The following is a 21,322-nucleotide window of genomic DNA, read 5'->3' as shown; positions in this document are numbered from 1 at the left end:
CCCTTGAGCCTGTCAAATACTTCGCCAATCAACCGTTTGTCAGGATCCCATCTCTTCACACTACCAACAGCTTTCTTGAAATACTCTAGCGCTTTTTCCGTATGTTCTTTTTTCAAATAACCCCAAGTAAGAAGCTCCCAAGTACTGTAACACGGCTTTATGCCATTTCGCACCATCAGATTATGAAAGGTTTCGGCCCTTTTCATTTGATCTTCGTTGATGTACGCTGCAAGAAGTATATTTGAAACCCTAGGATCACGAGTCGCCGAAAACGGATTCCCATTCAGTATACAGTTTCTCAGCTTCTTCAAACTGCTCGAGTTTCACAAGTGAAGACAGCATGCATGTGTACTCGGCATCATTCATTTTGGGGGATAATGCTTTTACTTTTTTCCAGATTCGCCGAACACCTTCCTTGTCGCCAATGATTGTATGCAGGCTGAGCAGGGAGAAATATGCGACTCGAATTTTCGGAGATGCCAATGCCTCCATCTCCTTCAAGGTTACTGCCCTTTAGACTCTAGTGCACTACCCAATAGTCTCCTTCCCAGTGTGTCTCGGTCGCTGCCGGCTGCTCGAGCTTTTCGCTGTGGCGGCAGCCACCGCCTTCGTTACCTCATGCGCTTCTGCAGAGAAATATCGGACGGCGGCGATGGAGCTTCGCAGGGTTCGAAGTAACATCTTCGCTTCGGTTGGTGAACCGCGCTAGTATTAGCTCTACTGTCCCAGTCTCAAGAATCTCGAGACTCGACGAGGGGATTTTGGTACGAGCAACATATTGGACTTTTACTGGGCTTTTGGGACGAGATAATTGGGCTTTTATTGGTCTTTTGGTACGATAATTGGGCTTTAAATTTAAAGCCCAATCTTTCTCTCCAAGCAAGATTGAACAGTGCAGAAACAAAACGACAGCGTACGAGCGTCGTTCTCGCGCCTTCGTTGATTCGCTTCGCTCGACACATAAAAACCCCGCGGCTCTCTCATCCCTTCAACCATAAAAATAAAAAATAAAAACTCTCATCCCGTTGGCCATGTCAGCTCTTATGTACACCGGAAAGCGCACCGGCGTCCGAGTCGTCGTCTCCGGCGAACGCGGCACCGGCAAGTCGACCTTGATTGCCGCCGTGGCCACCGACGCTTTCGACCCCGCCGTCCCTCCGGTGCTTCCCCCAACGCGCCTCGCCGCCGATATGTTTCCAGATCACGTTCCCCTCACCATCATCGACACCTCCTCCAGGTCAGCTATACATACACACATATATATATATATGTATAAATATATATACACATACACTGTAAAATTAGGGAATGCTTGAAAATTCAATTTCTTTTTCGCCAAGAAAAAATAGAAAGCAGATTTTTTGATGTGAATTTGCTCGATATTTTTGTATAGCTTGGAGAATTGCAGTAAGAGGAACGAAGAATTGAAGCGAGCGGATGTGGTGGTGCTAACGTACGCCTGCGATCAGCCGATGACGCTCACTCGTCTGACTACTTACTGGCTGCTCGAGCTTCGGCACTTGGAGGTTTGCAATTCAATTATTCAAGTGGTTAGGTGCTATGAAATTGTTTGAATTGTTAATATTTTTATTAATTAATCGATAATATGGGAATGTGGAATAAAATATAAGGTGAGCGTGCCGGTAATTCTGGTTGGATGCAAGTTAGATTTGCGAAATCCGCAGGAGCAGATGAGCATGGAGCAGGTGATGGCACCAATCATGCATCGGTTTAGGGAAATTCAGACTTGCATTGAGTGTTCCGCATCCGCTCAAGTTCAGGTATGTTTAAATGCCAAAACGCTTTTCGTTGTGTGTTGTTATATAAAGGTGAGGGAGCTTCAAGTTTGAACAATGTGAATTTTACTTGTGTATAGGTTCCCGAAGTGTTTCATTATGCTTCAAAGGCCGTCCTTCATCCAATAACTCCATTGTTTGATCAAGAAACGCAAAGTCTGCAACCCCGATGTATTAGAGCTTTGAAAAGGATTTTTACTCTTTGTGATTGCGACATGGACGGTGCCCTTAATGATGAGGAGCTGAATAAATTCCAGGTCTTTTTTCTTTTCTTTTATCATGTGTTTTGTGGTTCTTTTTCAATCACTTATTTGGAAGTTTGACGTTATGTAACTACAAACAGGTTGAGTGTTTTAATGCTCCACTACAGCCTGAGGAAATTGTGGGAGTTAAGAGGGTTGTACATGAGAGGAAACCAGAAGGTGTCAATGATATTGGTCTTACGCCCGAGGGGTTCTATTATCTTCATACTCTTTTCATTGAGAGAGAACGTATTGAGACAACTTGGTCCGTCCTCAGAAAATTTGGATATGATGATGGTCTAAAACTCAGGGAAGACCTTCTCGTACTTCCATCCAAGCGTTTTTCAGATCAGGTATAGCTCAATCTTATCATATTAAGGTTTTAGTGTTGTCTACACTGTTTTGTTAATTGGAAGGTATTGGGGCAAGTTTTGTCATAAACAGTTGTATTGGTTTCTGCCTGTGTGTTTATTTTCTATCGTTTCTTGATACTTTGTTATTAATGGTGGATACGAAGTGCTTACTATTAAATGTCATATTTAGAGCATGGAGCTTACGAGTGAGGCTATTGAGCACCTGAAGGGGATCTTTCGTATAAATGATCGTGATAATGTATGCCATAATATCCATTCTCACCATACTTTTGTGCCTTTGCGATGTGATTTACGCTGTTTCTATGCTAACTGTGCTAATGAGTATGCTGTCATTTTATTTCCAAATGTGCCTTGGCAACTAGGATGGAGCCCTTCAACCACATGAGCTTGATAACCTATTTTCTACGGCTCCACAAAAGTGAGTTCAGCTAATCAATGTTCCTTAGTTTACTGCAATATATATATATATATATATATATATATATATTTCATTTTGTTGGATTGCATACCTGGTTATTCCCTTATTTTTTCAGTGAAACCACTCTAATTGTTACCAGCATATTATGCTGCTTGTGCCAGCTGAGAAGGGTACACCTCTGTTTCCTGAAAGATTTCATAGTTAATTGATAGATGTGTGCTTGAGTTTATACTTTCTGTTTAATGGGCAGTAAATTTTCTGTTCCTCACAAACAACCAAATGTTTAAGTGTTGGGATAAGATCCTGAATATATAGTCGTCTTTATGAGTTTCTGAAACATATTCATTTTTAATGATGGAGTCATGGTTAATTTCTCTCGTGATGAGTTTAGGTTTGTAAATGGTAAGAGATGGCCAGGATGTCACACTCCAAATGTTAAAGATTCTGTCTTTCTCTTATACAATACTTTTGATTGTGATAGTGTCGCGAGCTACATGTTGTTAGTTTCTTCCAAGTTATTATAACTAACCCCTAAAGTCCTGATTTATCTCCATGTTTTTCTGCCTTTTCCCTTATACTCTTTTGTTAGTTGGGGATAAAATAATGTATGTTCCTATCATTGTTTCTTTTTATTCTCCAAAAAATAGATTAATATGCTGTTCACTGAAATTTCAGTCCTTGGAGTGAAGCTCCTTACGAGGATGCTGCAGAGACAACGGCATCAGGGAATTTACCTCTTAATGCGTTTTTGTCTGAGGTATCTTCTTTTTCATTGCTACCCTGTTTATATTAGCTTACATATGTTCATCATGAATTTTTTTGTTGTCTATTTTGGATGATATACATGTTTCCATTTTTCTTTGTTCAATCTCCTTAAGCCAATTGTAAACTGTAACTATATCTTTGTTTTGTGTGACCAGTGGGCCCTCATGACACTGATAGATCCAAAGCAAAGTTTGGCGAATTTGATATACGTTGGGTTCAATGGCAGTCCTGCTTCAGCGATCCATGTTACTAGAAGAAGAGCAGTAGATCGTAAAAAGCAAAAAACGGAAAGAAATGTTTTCAATTGCTTCGTTTTTGGTCCTAAAAATGCAGGAAAATCCGCTCTTTTAAATTCATTCATAGGAAGGTATGGCTCTCCCTTTTCACTGTACTCAACATGGTTACTTAGTACTCCTTTTATTATAAATGTGAAGAGAAAGGGTTAACCTATTGACTCACGGTAACCAAACTTACCTGAATACCTAATCCCATTTTCTCAATCCTTTGTTAGAACAAATTTGGTTGATAATAACCTCCTAGTTCTCAGATGCTGTTTTAGTTCTACACAAATGAACTATTTTGCTTCTGAAACTACCCAATTTTCTTTTCTTTTTTCTTTTCAAACTGAGACAAAGCTCACCGTGTCTGCTATCCATTTCCTGTTTGACTGTGGTCTATTTTCTGCTTTTAGAAAATTTTTGCGTGACTGTACATTTGTTCTTTCATTTGGCTTTGTTAATTTGTTGTTGCCAATTTTAACCTCAGGCCTTTCTCAAAGAGCGAGACTATACCTACTGGTGAACGTTATGCAGTGAATGTCATTAACCAGATTGGGGTGAGTACTATCATATATAACATTTCTGCATTGAGATAGTTTTTGTGAGAATAAGGCAAGTTTAATGAAGTCCTGGTTTAAAATAAATTGAAGTGTGGCAAATAAAATAAGTGAACAAACATGATTGCCTATATGATTCCTAGTATCCTGGATCTAAAAATATCCGTTATTTGATTTCTTGACTTGTTCATAGGGGAATAAGACTCTTGTACTGAGAGAGATACCAGAAGATGAAGTGAAAACACATTTGTCTGATAAGACCTTTTTGGCAGCCTGTGATGTTGCTGTCTTTGTACATGCCAGGTAATTCGATTTTCTTTTCTTCAATAAAATTGTCAAATTTATTATTTCACTTTTGCACAAGACGTAGTGTAATGGTAATGTATGTTATGCTTTCCTTTCATGATATCGTTACTTCTTATAGTTGTTGACCAATTTATATAACTGGCATTGTATACGATTGAAATAATTTTGCATGGTATACACATATGCGTATATAATTTTAACATACAAGGGATTCTGTATATAGGGGTACTCACTTGGTTTGGTTTGCTCCACATTGGGCTTAACCCAGAGTCAACACTTTACGGCGGGATGAGGTTTTTGTTAGAACCTATTAACCAACCCGTGTAAGGTTTGGTGGTTTTGTTTGTTTGGGTCGGTTCAGAGTTTGCAAATTGCTTTTTTGTGGAAAAATGTTGTTCATATGTAGACCCCCCACAGATGGGGGGAAGATGGCTGAAAAGTTGATCGAACTTAAAAGATCCACATAATAATTTAGACCTTTATATGATTAGACAAATAATTCAATCATTTTGTATATCTACATATGTAGCATGCAGTTCTGTTGGTTTTACATGTCTTCTTTCTGGCATTAGTTGAATAACTTAGATACGCCTGAAGTCTTATTTGTGTCTCTGATATCATGTTGCGACACTGTTTTTCACTTTCTAGTTCGAGCGAACATTCATGGAAGAGATCAAGAGAACTCCTTGTGGAGGTTGCTAAGCAAGGAGAAGAAAGTGGTTTTGGAGTACCTTGCCTCCTTGTTGCTGCAAAGGATGATCTCGGTGCATATCCAATGGCAGTACGAGATTCAGTCGCGGTATACAAGTCTTCATTGTTTTGTCTTCACATACTTTCATATGTCTGGGAAATGCATTATCAACTGCACCACGAACTTGTGTTTTTGCTTCGTATTATTCATTTTGAGGGAGAATGAAGCTGATAATTATGGATATTTGACTCTGTTGTTTCAGATAAGTCACGAACTGGGCATTGAGGCACCTGTTCGTGTGAGCATGAAGTTGAGCACTATGAATGATGTGTTCTATAAAATTGTAAATGTAGCTGAGCACCCTCACTTGAGCATTCCCGAAACTGAGGCTAGGAGGAATCGCAAGAAGTACCTCCAGGTTGTTAATCAATCTCTTTTGTGCGTTTCAGGTACGTAGCACCTCTCTTGCTTTCTCTATCTTGTATAGGCATTACCTTATGTGAATATTCTTCACTATAGATGTGTTATATCAAATTACAGTTGGGGCGGCTATTGCTGTTGTCGGACTGGCAGCTTATCGTGCCTATGCAGCAAGGAGAAACGCTTCTGGTTAGACACCGGGATTTGTCCATCAATCATTTGCTGTTGCATCCTACAACATTTTCATTGCTGGTTAGTTTTCCATCATACCTTTCCTAAAAAATTTGGAACTAGTTCAATAGGGACATACTCGAAACAGCGCATTTATAGAAATACTAGCAATTATAATTTTTTTTTTCCGTTAACATATAGAGATCTCCTATGGTTCATACCAGTATTGCTTGTAATTTAAGCAGTGGTAATTTCAAGTTTACTAACAATCAATTTTGATCTTAAGCCGTTACTTGTCCCTGTTTTTGCTGTCAAAATATTGTTTAACTCCGATCCGGAGAAGCTTGGCAGGTATTATTGGAGTTGTGAGTTTGCCTTCACAGAGACACGATTGATTTTCTTCTTTAGACATCGGATTAGAATGAATGTTTGGTTTATATTCCCAGTTTAGCATGTGGTCCAATATTCCCAGTTTGGACATCAAATTAGAATGAAATCTATGTGTCTAGGTTTGAAATTCCTCCCTCGCCTAAATTATTGTATCAGTTTCGAACTCTCCTTCGCCTCCCTTTAATAATAATAAAATAAAATAAAAATATTCCCAGTTCATACAGATTTTGTGGTTTTTTTGTTTTTTAAAACCCCAATTGGCAAATAAACTTTTGGGTTGGACTCTTGGAAGTAAAATTGGTTTTTTTAAGATTGGGCTTTTTTAAAGTCCAAAGGAACTCATGAGAATTTATTGTCCCCGAAGCCCAATACACATCTCGAGGATCTAACTCTTAACTCTTTATTTAGAATTTGTACACAAGTTTTAATCCCCTCTCCATATGTGAAAAAAAAAAAAAAAAAAATTCCCTCTCCATAAATAAGAGTAGATTAAAATATTTTATCGTCAAAAGAAAAAAAAAATCTTAACTATTTATATATAGAGCAACCCTTTCCTATCTGGTGGTTATATATATGAATTTCAATTGTCTACACTAAAAAGCGAGAGAGTGGGTTAAACCTCACAATGGTTAGTTACATTAATTTGGTTCAAATTCGTTTTGGCAAGAACAAGGGTGCAGCCAGAATTGTTTTCTTGGGTGGGCTAACTGAATTTAGTACCATAAAATCATATGTTTATTTTTTTGTTTATATAGAATTATATAACAATAATATAAAAGAACAACAATAGAATATAAACTATTCTCAAAATCATAACCTAACTGATAAATTCAAGGACGATATAAATAACCAACCTACTAATTAAATCAAGAATAAGTAAGTAAAGAGATTACGAACGTACCAAAGGTGACATTCATTGGAAAATCGCAATGGAAAGTAATGAATTGCAAAAATAAGGATTTAATTGTGGAATTAAAAAATTATTTTTCTTTTCTTGAGTAAGAGAAGCTAAATCACATAAGATAAATGGTCTTTGTTTTTAAACGAATAGGATAAAACAGGGATGGGAGACATAACTAATTTATAATTTATAGCATAAAATTTATCATTTACTACCTTTCCTCTACTAAATATACATTAAATAATAACGAAATTGAGTGGGTCATAAGCATGAGTTTGCAAAAGAATAGTGTTATCCACACACCCATTTTTACCTCCAACACACTCTTATTAATTTTTTGCCATTGACCATCTTCAATTCTGATCTAACAATTGAAAATTGAAAGGAGAGTATAAGAAGTAAAAATGAGTTCATGGATAGCACTAAGCCTTACATAAAACCTACCTAGGCTACTACCCACCTTAGCCTTGTGGGTGGCTCTTCTATTGGACAAGAATCGAACCCAAGACCTCTCACTTACAAATGAAGAATAATATCACTAGATTGTAATCTTTAATGACAACAATAATGCTACATAGGCATATAAAGTTAACCACATTATTTATTACCTCTCTAATATAGGCATTAAGTGAGTTTTTATATACAATGGTGGAATCCACCGGTATTTAAGAGATGGTTAGTATCATGATTAGTTTTATGTCTATTCCCACAAAATAAATGGTCAAAATCAAGATAGTACGTGGTTGGGAACAAATTTAAAGCTCGTATTCCACACGAAAAGTCTAGATTCAATTTCTGGTGCTAGTGAATCACACGATAGTGGCTAGTGAATGTTGAAATATCTCTATGAGTTTTCTTGGCACTCAAAAAGGTAGATTGCCAAGGCAAAGCCGCTAGCTAACAAAGTATTAACAAAAAGTCAAGATCAATACAATCAACAAAGTATTAACAATTTCTTTTTCACAAGTCAATTTTTAAAAGTCCTCGAATTTTTGTAGTGCGCAATTCAAAATCAATTACAACATAACAATCACACTGTTTAAGCCTAACCAACTAGACCAACCCACACATACCTAAGCCCACATTTGGCTTAGTACACGAAGTACTGTATAGACATTAGGTAACACGTGATGAGTCCCAAATTGTCTCAAATCTATGCAGTAATGGTGTGATTTCGGCTAAAAGTTTTGTCTACTCAATTAGGGCATCCCTCGACTGGATGGACGGGCATATGCAAATCATGTAGTTCTATTAGTGTATAAATCTCAAATCCTAAATCGTCCTATTCACTAGGTAATTGAGTGAAAGAGAACAATGGAGAAAAAAAAAGACATGATTTTGTCTTAGGGGTTGGTGTCTCTGCCTTCACTTCACACCTTTGATCCAGATGTTTATGTTCCTCTTTAGGTTTACCTTGATTGAACTTGTTGGCCAAAATTTTCAACAATCTCATCGATTCAAACCTACAAATCGGGACAAAGTCGCTAAGCCAATTATGATTTCATGCGTGATACTTATACTAGCAAAAGGCTAAATTTTATGTAAAGCAACATAGAGGATGATCGCCTCTAGATTCCTGGCAGCATGGGCGTGTCATCTTTCACCTTTAGGCTTCCCTTGTTTAGGCCTCATTGGAGGATTTTTCGCATTGGATTGAGGCTCATTTTATGTATCTGTCTGTAAATGATGTGAGTAAAACTATTACTCATGCTATGTTTGTATAAGTGATGTCTTGTGTATGTTTGTCTTTTCTTAGAGTTTGTTGTAAGCTTGTATTAGTTGTATGTGCAAGATCGATGTATTCGCCCTAAATCTAATTGATTTCACAGTGAAGTTATCAACATAACTAATGTCAAAATGTCAAAACGGTAAATTAAATGAAACTCAATTAGTTATTTGTAAGACCATCTCCAACCCTTGGGCTAAAAGCCAAATTTTTTAGCCCGGAAAATTTGGCTTTTAGCCCAGAAACATCTTTTCTGCTCTAACCCTTCTAACCTAAAATTTTAGCCCGGAATTATTAAAGAATGAACTTAGGCTAATTTTTTTCTTAAATCAATTTAAAAAAATAAAAAATAAAAATGTAGATTATTGTAAATTAATTTTATGAACATTTTAATCTAAAAAAATTTAAATTCCGATAAACATTTGGCATTTAGCCTGGGGGGAAAGCTGGGGGGTATTTGGCCCAGAAATAACATTTGGCATTTAGCCTAAAATATTAACATGGGTTGGAGAGTGTTTGGGGGGGGTAATTTGGGGGGTAATTTGGCTTTTAGCCCAGGTTTGGAGATGGTCTAAGAGGCTTCTAATAAAAAATTGAGTGTGATATCCACACACCATTTTTTACTTCTCACATACCTTTCTAATTTTCGTCTGTCGGATCAGATAAATTAAAGAAGATCAACGGACAAAAATTAACAAAAGGTGTGTGAGAAGTAAAAAGTGGTATGTGGATAGCACACCCCATAAAAATTTGTTTGTGTTTTTTAAACAATAAAATTATTTAGAAATACAAAATTGACTTGTCGACACATTTTTAACAAATTTTATTATTATATTTGAATATCATTTGTATTCGAGAACATATCATATTTTTTGTTTTTGTACATTGCATCACCCTAAACAAAACAAAACAAAACAAAACAAAGAATCTGATTTGACTTAAAGGATGGGGGATCGTGGAATATCGACATGTACCAAGTTGGCAGAGATAGAGGTAAACAATATCTTGTTCTTGGGTTTCCATCACTTCCAAAGAAAAACCTCCCTTGGTCAATTTTCTCTCTGTGATCTGTCTGCCTGAAGAACAATTTTATTTCTCTCAAGATCTCAATGTATCTCTTTTAGTTGCATGCTTTTTGACTATTTTCCTTCAGGCATCTGTGCAGGGGCTAGCTCCCTAAGATCGTTGTCCCAACATGCTTGGTGCATTTGAAGAAGAGAATCATGGAGAGAGAATCTAGAGAAAGGAAAGGAAAGAGAGCATAAACTTTTTGTGTACTCCAAACACTTGTGACATGATTTATTATTTTATGTGTTATAATTTATAATACAAGTGCACGATATAATCGATCTGTTTCATTTATAATAATAATAACAAAGCACAATTTACCAAAAAAAACAAAAATAGAATTTAATTTATCATGTAAGTGAAATAATAGTGTAATATGACGGTATTTTAAATACACTAAAAAAATAGGAAAACTAATGAAAAGAGCTTAAAAACTTTGCGTTTTAACGATAAAGACAAAAAAAAGGGTAAAGTAAATAGTACCAGGATTGACTTTTTAGTGTAAAACTGTGGTTTTTCGTTAAAGTAAACAGTACCAGGAACTTTTCGTTAAAGTTTCCTAAAAAAATCTCCTCGAACGGGATAATGAGAGAGAGAGAGAGAGAGAGAGAGAGAGAGTATAACTATCCATGATCGACGGGTATAAATTCATGTGTTCAGAGCTATGGTAATGGTCAAATTGAAGACCGATGTACACTCGTGTTCAGAGCCATGGTATAATCTCGTTCTATACATGAAGATATATTATTGATCACTCTCCCCATGAACATACATGTAACATATTGCATGAAACTAACGTGAAAAATACCTGAATTAACTCTTAAACAAGTAATTGATATCTCTAGCTAGTGAGAAATTTTTAGTGTTGCCCGGAATACGAAGCGGTACATTTATATAAAGGAAAACTAATGAAAAAGGTTTGAAAACTTTGAGTTTTAACGATAAGGACAAAATAAAGGGTAAAGTGAATAGTATCATGATTGATTTTTTAGTGTAAAAATGTGGTTTTTCGTTAAAGGAACAGTACCGGGAGCTTTTCATTAAAGTTCCCTTTATATAATTGAAAAAAAAGTTCTTTTTTCAAGTGTCTCTTCAATTGTATATTATGTGGCGTACTGATTCGTCTTTCAGGAACACTAAAAAAACTCTCCTAGCTAGTCGGTAGATACAACCACGACGGTTAGGATTTCTCACCAAGATATACGATCGACATACACGTACTAATATATCGTCGACAGCTAGGGTTCCTAGCTACGTACCTAGCTTAGCATATAATTGTATGAATGGGCCAGGCTAGGAGAAAATTTTCCATGTGACTGGAACACACACTTCAGCATGGTAGGTGGGTTGCTCACTAATAATTTGCTTACACCTGCATTCTTATTGCATATCAATTTAACACAATCAACTTTTATAAAAGTAAAACTAAAATAAACAAGTTCCCAATTCCCAAGTCGCCACCACGACCCTTCTCCCCCATTAGCCGACTCCCATCCCGGAGACCTGAACTGTTCACCCCACCCACCCCTCCCTCCTTTCCTCTCACGTGTCTCTCCCTTTGTCTTTTGTTCTCACTGTTTCTTCCTCTTATTTGTGACCCTCCTCTCTTACGGAGAAGGCATAAGGAACGCCTACAAATCCAGAGGATCTTAAATCGGAGGTCGTCGATGGAAAATCTGAGGTGTCACCGGTTCCTTGGAGATGAGAGGAGAAAAAAAGAGGAAGACATAGAAGAGATGGAGTGTCGTCGGTGGAATCACAGGACAGCGATGGAGGGGGGTGTTTTCTGCTATGGTGGGTGGTCGGCATGGAAGGGTGGTCAAGACTCAAGAGTCTTATGACTTCTTTGAACTATATGTTAGAGGTATATTAGGAAATTTGTTGATCAATTCATTAATGTCAATAATAAATGGCTAAACGTGACAAATTTTCAAATTTTAATAATGAAATAAAAACATGTTAAAGTTCTATTGGTTGGGAACCTAGTACAGTGTTCCAGTCACTTGGAAAAATTTCTCGCCCGTCAGGGGTAATGGTCGAATTGAAGACGGACACATGAATTACAAAATGGATCGACGTTCAGAAAATCTTTTTTCTTTTCTTTTCTGTTTTGAGCAAGCAGACAAAGAAATCTAGAGAAAGTATGAAACCCCAACAAAGAGCATAGACTAAGATATCGAGAATCCAAAATGCATATGGAAATTACGGTCGTGGGGTCCTGCAGTTTGATACCGTCTTGGATCTTCTGCTCTGAATCATCCCCTTCATCCTTTTGTCAAGCATGCACATTCTCAGATACCACTTCCTCATCAACTGCCACGATGAGTAGTAGTTGTTTGTAGCATTAATTAATTCATGCATTGCAACCCATTAAGTAAAGCATACGTACATGTGATATGTGTTTAATGAGTAGAGAAACTATTAAAATCAGTACTATGTGTGTGTAAACATATACATACATATATATATATATATATATATATATATATATATGTGTGTGTGTGTGTCTATATATATGTGTGTGTGTGTGGCCAAAAGAAAATGCATTTGCTTCACAAATTAATTAAGTAATTTAAGGTTATATAAGCATAGAACTTTCTATGGTCATCATTTATCCAGTGATAATATTACACGTTATAATCATGTTCTCTTGGTTATCAGGTTACTAATTCATGGCCAGCATATTCGTATCAAACAACTTGTCTTAACATTAAATACAAGTAATGCATATATACAAACACTGCAATTTATGCATGCGACTACGTACATGACGTGTAAATGTCGTTGTATTGAAATGATAGGATAAATGCTAAGAGATTTGCTTAAAGTAACTCTTCATGAATTCTCTACCACATTATAATTTAACGTATCCCGTGTCACTATTATAATTTTGTGCAAAAAACATGAGGTGACAGAGAATCCATAGAAAGTCCTCTTTGTTGCAGTCATATTTAGAATAGGAATGTGATTGTGTAAATCCTAGTAGATATGAGAATGTATCTTATATTCCTATTAGGAGTTGATTACCTATTAAATGTTGTAATCCTAAAAAGAAAGGTTTTTATCTATCCTACTACTATAAATAAAGGCACAATGGGGTGAATCAAACACACATCACAATTAAATCACTCTCTCTTCTCCCTCAATGCCGTCGGCCTCTCTCTCTCTCTCTCTAAACCCTTAGATCGTTCAATCAAATAGGCCTACAACACGTTATCAGCACGCTCTTGCTAGAAGCTGAGGAATTGACGGATCGTAGGAGGAGGCTATCTTCCACGAAAATTCAAAGGCTTATATTTGTTTTTTGCTAATCAGGTATGCTTAAAATAAAAAAAGATATTTGAAACATCCACGAAGCATGAAAACATTCCGCATGATGCATGAACCCCTCTATGTTTATATTTTCCTTACAATATATATATATATATATATATATATATATATATATATATATATTTGTCAATATATATATTTGTTTCATGCATTACGCAATTATATTTGCGGTGTGGAATATGTGAGTCAATGTATATCAAATATATTAGAAACAAATTAGGTTTTTTTTACACCCTAGGTTTGAAAAATTGGGTTTTTTTTTTTGCACCACCGTGGCATCACCACAGCAGCAACCCTCTGGGCATTGCTACCACCATACGGACCCCAGGCCTTCGGCCTGGTTAACCTAGACAGGCCTGCAGCCCTAGTCTACTTCCCAAGGAAGCCCATAGCTTTCCTGGGTTTTGTCCTTGTAAACCCGGCCAACATGGTTAACAGCAATAAGCCGTTGGGCCTTCCTTTGCATCCTGGCATGCATGCCTCAACCTTCTTGGTTGTAGGACCTATGCCACAATCCATTAGACTCGGTTGGGCCCCGTGTGACCCAAACCCGCAAGCCAACCTTCGCTGGGCTTACTTTCCTATGTGAACCCAAGGCCAGCTTTTGCTGGGCCCTAACCTGTGCCCTCCCTTAGCCTCAATTACACCAGCACTTGTTGCTGGGCTTCCAAAATTGGCCCGTGGGTTGCTTTTGCAGCCATACCCAACTCGAGCCCCTTCTTTTGCTCACGGCACCCTTTGTAGATTCCTCTTTGCATAAGCAAAGGCTAATCACCCAAAGAGAGGGCCTTTATTCCTTGCTTCTTAGATCCATGGATTTGGATGGAAGAATATGGTTCTCCAAGTTCCCAAAATTGAGAACCTCTAAGTCTCCACACCAAGGTTAGATTTAAGTAGAAATGAGTGACCTTGGAGGAGTGGGATTGCTAGATACACCCTCCAAGGGGGCCGACCTCTTTAGAGAGAAAGGAGAGCATTGTGTTCTCTCCAATTTCCTAAAAGAAAACCCTAAATGAATTTTGGCTATAAAGTCATATTTATACCTTTATTCATTGGAGTGGCAAACTTGTAATTAAAGCAAGTTCACAACCCTCCTCTAAATGGCCGGCCATAGGGTTTTGTTTGGGCTTTTTGGGCCTTTGTGAATTAAGTTGTCATACAACTTAAGTCAATGGGCTTGACGTTCGAAGCCCATTGGGCCTTAAGGTCCAAAACTATCCCGAGGTCTTTAACGAACTTATTCGTTTAATTAATTAACATATTAATTAATCCTTGCCATAAATAATTAAACCATTTAATTATTCTTACTCATCTCCATTGTTTCTTCAATCTCCACCTTACACGATGTACGATCCATTAGGTTCCTTTTAGCGAGGCAGTGGGCGATTAAAACTCTTTAAAATCGATTGTGAATTGAAACTTACTTTCAATTCTCCCTTTAGTGTTTATACACATTTAGGGCTTCCACAAACCAAGAGTGACACCTAGCAGCATATCATGGTTACCCAAGCTAATCAGAAGAGGTAGAGAACCTATTCAGTTTAGGATTACAAATGCAATACGGTCTTTCTCTAATACAATACTCTTGACCACATTGTTTGGTTTGATAGTTTATTCATGTCTACTATCCAATGTGATTCGTGTGCTTATATGATTACCTTGAATGTGATTTAGAACGACTTTTCTAAATCTCATTCATACTCTGGCCAGAGATTCTTAATCATATCATAGAGTATTCTCCCCCAAACGGTTTGAAGGTTAGAGATCCCTTGTTGCGCATTTACTTGCCTCCATAGCTAAGTAGCTTAACCCCAACGATGCCGTGGACACCTGCGGATGGGGTGACTTTGACATAATCAAAGATCAAGTACTTAACCACAAGACAAACGTGATGCCTCAGGTCAAAAGACTACTTTGCATTATCCCAACCATGAGTTCTCATGTGACATGAATATGAGAACTCTTCGTTGATCGTGTTCAGTGAACTCATTCTCTATTGAGCACCTACGTACTTGTCTTGATGTCACACACACCAATGACTCGAGACTAGTCACTCTCCCTGAGAGAAGACACAGCACGTACTGATCTTAACGGACTGTCAATGCCCAATTGGCAATCCTATGATCAGGAACATTTAGGATGTGTCTACGAAAGAATGGTCTCATGAATCTAACTTCTTTAGATTGCATTCTCCCAATCACATATTCCTTGGACTTATCGTTTAAGCATAAAACATTTATATGAGACGGCTCAAACAATAATCTTTGCCCTTGATATTAAACTAGATTAGTTTAACATGTGAAATGTCCGTAAAGTATCATCATATGATTGGTTTTAGGGCACATTTCCAACAATATGAAACTTGTAGTTTTCATGCATAAATTAAACCAATACATGTCTATAGAACTTGTATGTTCTACAATATATGTCTATGGCTTACCATATAACTAATCACGTTTTTTTTCCTCCATTTTAGGGATATGTCGAACTTAAACAAGCTCTATTTCTCCGCTCTAGAAGTCTCCGGAAGAAATTATTTGAAGTGGGTTCAAGACGTGAAGCTCTATCTAACTGCAAATGGTATTAGAACCATTATCAAGGCACCCGTCGCCGACAAACCTGTTGATGAATCTTAGAAGGCTAATGTATTGCAGACCGAGTACCTTGCTGAGAAGGACCCACACACCTTTTGGTTTGCTCTGGCTGACTATTTCGATCACCAGAAAGACATATACTTGCCTGAAGCAAGACACAACTGGTATCACCTTCGCTTCTAGGACTTTAAGTCTGTGAATGAATACAACTCTGAAGTTTGTAGAATCTGTTCACTGTTAAAATTCTGCAAAGTGGAACTAATAGAATCAGATCTCCTAGAGAATACCTATTCGACCTTTCATGCCACCAATATTGTCTTGCAGTAACAATATAAGGCACATGAATTCACCAAGTTTTCGGATTTGATCTTTGTTTTACTTATCACTGAAAAGCAAAATCAACTTTTGGTGAAGAATCATCAAGCTCAACCCACTGGCTCGAACGCTATGCCTGAAGCGTATGCGACCAATTCTAGTAGTCATAAATGACGAAATAATCATCGTGGCCATGGCAATGGGCAGCAAGCCCAACCACTGGCCTAAGGTCAACAGAGTGCCGCACCTAAAGGAGGAAATGCAACCCAGAAGCGTCCACCACTCGTCCTTAAGGCCCCAAACTTCAAGAACAAGGGCAAAGCTCCCATTCAGCCCGCTTTTACTGAACTGGACATGTGCTTTTGCTGTGGATCAAAGGATCATTGGTCACGCGTATGCTGAGCTTCTCCTGAGACTATTGCCAAGTATCATTCCCGTCGTGAGTCTAACTTTGCATATATGGATCATCCGGAAGATGCGACTACATTAATAGAGATATTGGATTTTCAGGAGGCGTCAGTTCCTATGGATCAATAAATTAGACATGTTTTTTTAGGGTGTTTACCCCTAGTGGCCAAACCCACTAGGAGTGGTTGGCCTACCCCCTATTTTTCTAGGTTTATGGTTTAATTTTGAACAATTTTTCTAAGTATTTGGAATAATTTGTTTGGTTTTAGTTTGTTTTGAATTATGGATTGTTATTTGAATGGATATTATTTTCTTGAATTGCTTAATTGAATGAATGGACTTATATTTATGCATGTGACCAATTCAATCAATTTATTTCTAGGTTCGTCTAGTGGGGAAGTTAGTTGTCTGGCAGATAGTTCAATTACACACACCATATTGCATGAACGACATATTTTACTAACTTAATACCCAAGAAAACTTATTTGATAACTCTTTCAGGCCCATCCAACCTGATTGAAGTTAAGGAAATGCCCGTATCATGTTGTCCAATGGTACTATCTTAACCATTAAGGAGGCACTCTATTCTCAATGTCCTGGAAGAACATTGCTGAGTTTTAGAGATATTAAACCACTGAAGATAATGGTTCTGAATTTCTTTGTATCACTTCGTACGAATATGGTCAGAAGTGTATTCACGAGAAGTTGGAACGTCTACCGAGTGAGTTGTACATCACAATCATTCACGCCATAGAAACCCACAGTGTGGTCGGCCCTATGCCTGAGTTCCAGGAAACTTTGTTGCTTTGACATGATCGTTTGGGACATCTTGGACATGACATGATGTGCCGTATCCTCAAATTATCTCATGGGCATCGGTTTCATCCCTATGTTAGACTCCCACCATGCAAAGCGTGTTTTTTAAGGAAGTTGATACTTAACCCTCACATACAAAGATCATTCACGATCCCCCTAAGTTTCTTCAGAGGATTCAAAGGGACATTTGTGGACCTATCCAACCAACTTGCGGACCATTTAGATACTTTATAGTGTTGATTGATGTTGGTTGATGCATCAACACGATGGTCACATGTTTGCCTGTTGTCCACACGCAACGCCGTGTTTGCTAAACTTCTAGCTCAAATCACTAAGCTAAGGGCTCACTACCCTGATTATTCGATTCAGTTGATTCAACTGGATAACACTGGAGAGTTTACGTCATAGACTTTTAACGATTATAGCATGTCGGTAGGGATTGATGTGGAACATCATGTACCCCATGTTCACACCCAAAGCAACCTGGCAGAAGCTTTCATAAAGCACCTTTAATCGATAGCTTGGACTTTGGTTATGAGAACCAAACTATCTGTATTTGCCTAGGGTTATGCAATATTGCATGCAGCTATGTTGATCCGCCTGAGGCCCACTGCTACCCAACCACATTCACTATTACAATTGGTTACTGGATACGGGCCTGACGTCTCGCATTTAAGGGTGTTTGGGTGCGCCATTTATGTGCCAATATTGCCACCAATACATACCAAAATGGAACCTCAGAGAAAAATGGGAATCTATGTTGGTTATGATTCACCATCAATTGTTCGTTATTTAGAACCCTTGATAGGAGATCTCTTTACCGCACATTTTGCAGATTGTCACTTTGATAAGACAGTTTTCTTGTCGTTAAGGGAAGATAAGCATGCTAATGCTCGCGTAGAGCGCCGCGAATTGTCGTGGGATGCTCCCACTATGTCTCATTTAGATCCTCGCACTGCCCAGTCTGAAACTGAGGTGCGACAAATTATAGATCTTCGGAGCATTGCTTAAAGCATGTTGGATGCTTTTAATAATCTGGAAAAGGTGACAAGATCACATATACCATCTACAAACATACCTGCAAGGATAGATGTACCCCGCGTACGTTCACAACCTGTCTGGGAAGGCCGAACCGTCATCGAAGGTAGGGATGTTCCACATTCCAAGCGGTAATGTACATTGGCAGCTAGCCAATCATCTGCTCCGACCCTGAAGCGTGGCAGACCCCTTGGTTCAAAGGATTCACAACCCTTGAAGAGGAAAAGGGCACCAACTAGTGAGATTTGGAATAGGAATAGGAATGAGATGATCATTGACTATGCATTTGCGTACTCAATAGCTACTGACATCATGCTTAGCGATGACATTGAACCAGGTTCCATCGATGAATGTCGACGTAGAATCGATTGGTCAAATTGGAAACAAGCAATCCAGGTCGAACTCGATTCGCTCATGAAACGTAAAGTGTTTGGACTTGTCGTTCCTACACCACCACGCGTGAAGCCAGTTGGCTACAAGTGGGTTTTCGTGAGGAAACGTAATGAGAATAATAAAATAGTGCGATACAAAGCACGCCTCATAGCGTAAGGCTTCTCTCAGCGCTCTGTGATTGATTAAAAAGAGACGTATTCCCTTATAATGGACGTTATAAAGTTACCTAATCAGTTTGGTAGTTTTCGAAAAACTGAATATGCAGCTTATGGACGTGGTAACTGCATATCTCTATGGGGGATCTAGATACGAAAATATACATGAAAGTTCCAGAAGAACTTCCATTGACTAGTTCAAATAGTTCTAGACCACGAAACACTCTCTCAATTAGGTTGAGGAGATCACTCTACGGATTGAAACAATTCGGGCGGATGTGGTATAACCATCTGAGTGAATATTTGACAAGTCAGGGTTATGTGAACAACGAATTATGCCCATGCGTGTTCATAAAGAAGTCACATTCTGGATTTTCAATCGTTGCAGTTTATGTCGATGACATAAACCTCATCGGAACTTCTGTAAAGCTTGAGGAAATTGCTGCACACTTGAAATCAGAATTTGAGATGAAGGATCTTGGGAAAACTCGATATTGTTTTAGCCTGGAGATCGAACATTGTTCGGATGGAATCCTAGTACATCAATCGAACTACACCTAAAAGGTGTTGCGACGTTTTAATAAGGATAAAGTGAAGTATTCGAGTACACACATGGTTGTTCGGACTTTAGATGCTAAACGAGATCCCTTTAGTCCAAAGAGGATGAAGAAGAGATTTTGGAACCTGAAGTTCCTTACCTAAGTGTAATTGGGGCTTTATTGTACTTGGCTCAATGCACTAGACCTGACATCTCCTTCGCTGTTAATCTTTTGGCAAGATATAGCAATGCGCCCACACGCAGGCACTGGAATGGTGTTAAAGACATTTTCTGCTACCTCAAGGGTACGACGGATTTGGGCTTGTTCTATACCCATGAATCTTCGAGTGTTGCCGCCCCCTATGGTCCTCGGATTAATTCTCACCTTGTTGGTTATGTAGATACTGGATATTTGTCTGATCCACATAAGGCTTGTTCCCAAATGTGTTATGTCTTTACCGTTGGAGACACCTGCTATATCTTGGAAGTCTACCAAGCAAATGCTAGTTGCGACTTTGTCGAACCATGCTGAGATTCTCCCCTTGCATGAAGCATCGCGTGAATGCTTTTGGCTGAGAGAAGTTACGGAACATATTCGAAGCACTATTGGTCTTACATCAGTCGTTGACCTTCCTACGATGATTTTTTAAGACAATGCATCATGTATCGAGTAGTTAAAGAAGGGATACATTAAGAGAGACAACACCAAGCACATAACGTTGAAGTTCTTTCACTCACACCAGCAGCAACAACATCAGAACATTGAAGTCAAGCAAATCCGTTCGCAAGACAACCTGACCGATCTCTTCACCAAGTCATTACCCAAGTCTACTTTTCAGAAGCTCGTCCAAATAATTGGTATGCGTAAATTATCTGAGTTAAATCGCTTATAGTTCTCTTATTTAGAAGCTATGTCTAACTCAGGAGGAGTATCTAGAAGCATACTCACATGATCTTAATGTACTATTTTCCCTACGATTAAGAACATTTTTCCCACCGGGTTTTTTCTACCTAACGAGGTTTTAATGAGGCACCCATCATGGGATGATCATACTCCGTTAAGTTCACTACTTTTGTCCTGTTTGACGTTTGTTTTAGACATTATGCATACTTCTCACTTTTCTCCCTAGTCTATGGGTTTTCCCCATGCCTTGGGTTTTACCATAACGAGATTTTGTGAGTTTTACTACAAATGAATACTTTCTTAAATTTGAGACTCGCGATCACCCGTTATGCCGATGACTTCATCAACTATTCTACCTTATATGTTGAAGATCTGATGCGATGGTTTGTTGAGTATTTACACACTCAAGGGGGAGTGTTGCAGTTATATTTAGAATATGAATGTGATTGTGTAAATCCTAGTAGATATGAGAATGTATCTTATATTCTTATTAGGAGTTGATTACCTATTAAATGTTGTAATCCTAAAGGGAAAGGTTTTTACCTATCTTCTTACTATAAATAAAGGCACAATGGGGTGAATCAAACACACCTCACTATTAAATCACTCTCACTTCTCCCTCAATACCGCTGACCCCTCTCTCTTTCTAAACCCTTAGATCGTTCAATCAAATAGACCTACAACACTCTTGTTATTTCTCAAATAATATCGGTGTTGGATTGACT

General features: G+C 38.1%; 1 protein-coding gene across 1 annotated transcript; it reads left to right on the top strand.

Moving 5' to 3' along the window:
- Positions 1–996: 996 nt before the first annotated feature.
- LOC126591006 (mitochondrial Rho GTPase 2-like) lies at positions 997–6,310 on the top strand. Its single transcript, XM_050256535.1, has 14 exons — positions 997–1,237; positions 1,394–1,526; positions 1,632–1,781; positions 1,877–2,053; positions 2,140–2,391; positions 2,582–2,650; positions 2,775–2,830; positions 3,506–3,587; positions 3,751–3,962; positions 4,361–4,430; positions 4,624–4,733; positions 5,385–5,535; positions 5,690–5,876; positions 5,968–6,310. Exons 1-14 carry the CDS (start codon positions 1,032–1,034, stop codon positions 6,039–6,041), a joined length of 1,929 nt encoding a protein of 642 aa, XP_050112492.1. The 5' UTR covers positions 997–1,031; the 3' UTR covers positions 6,042–6,310.
- Positions 6,311–21,322: the final 15,012 nt, after the last annotated feature.

This window comes from Malus sylvestris, chromosome 11, assembly GCF_916048215.2.
Source record: "Malus sylvestris chromosome 11, drMalSylv7.2, whole genome shotgun sequence".
Taxonomy (NCBI): domain Eukaryota; kingdom Viridiplantae; phylum Streptophyta; class Magnoliopsida; order Rosales; family Rosaceae; genus Malus; species Malus sylvestris.
This window is presented reverse-complemented; position numbering and strand designations above follow the sequence as displayed.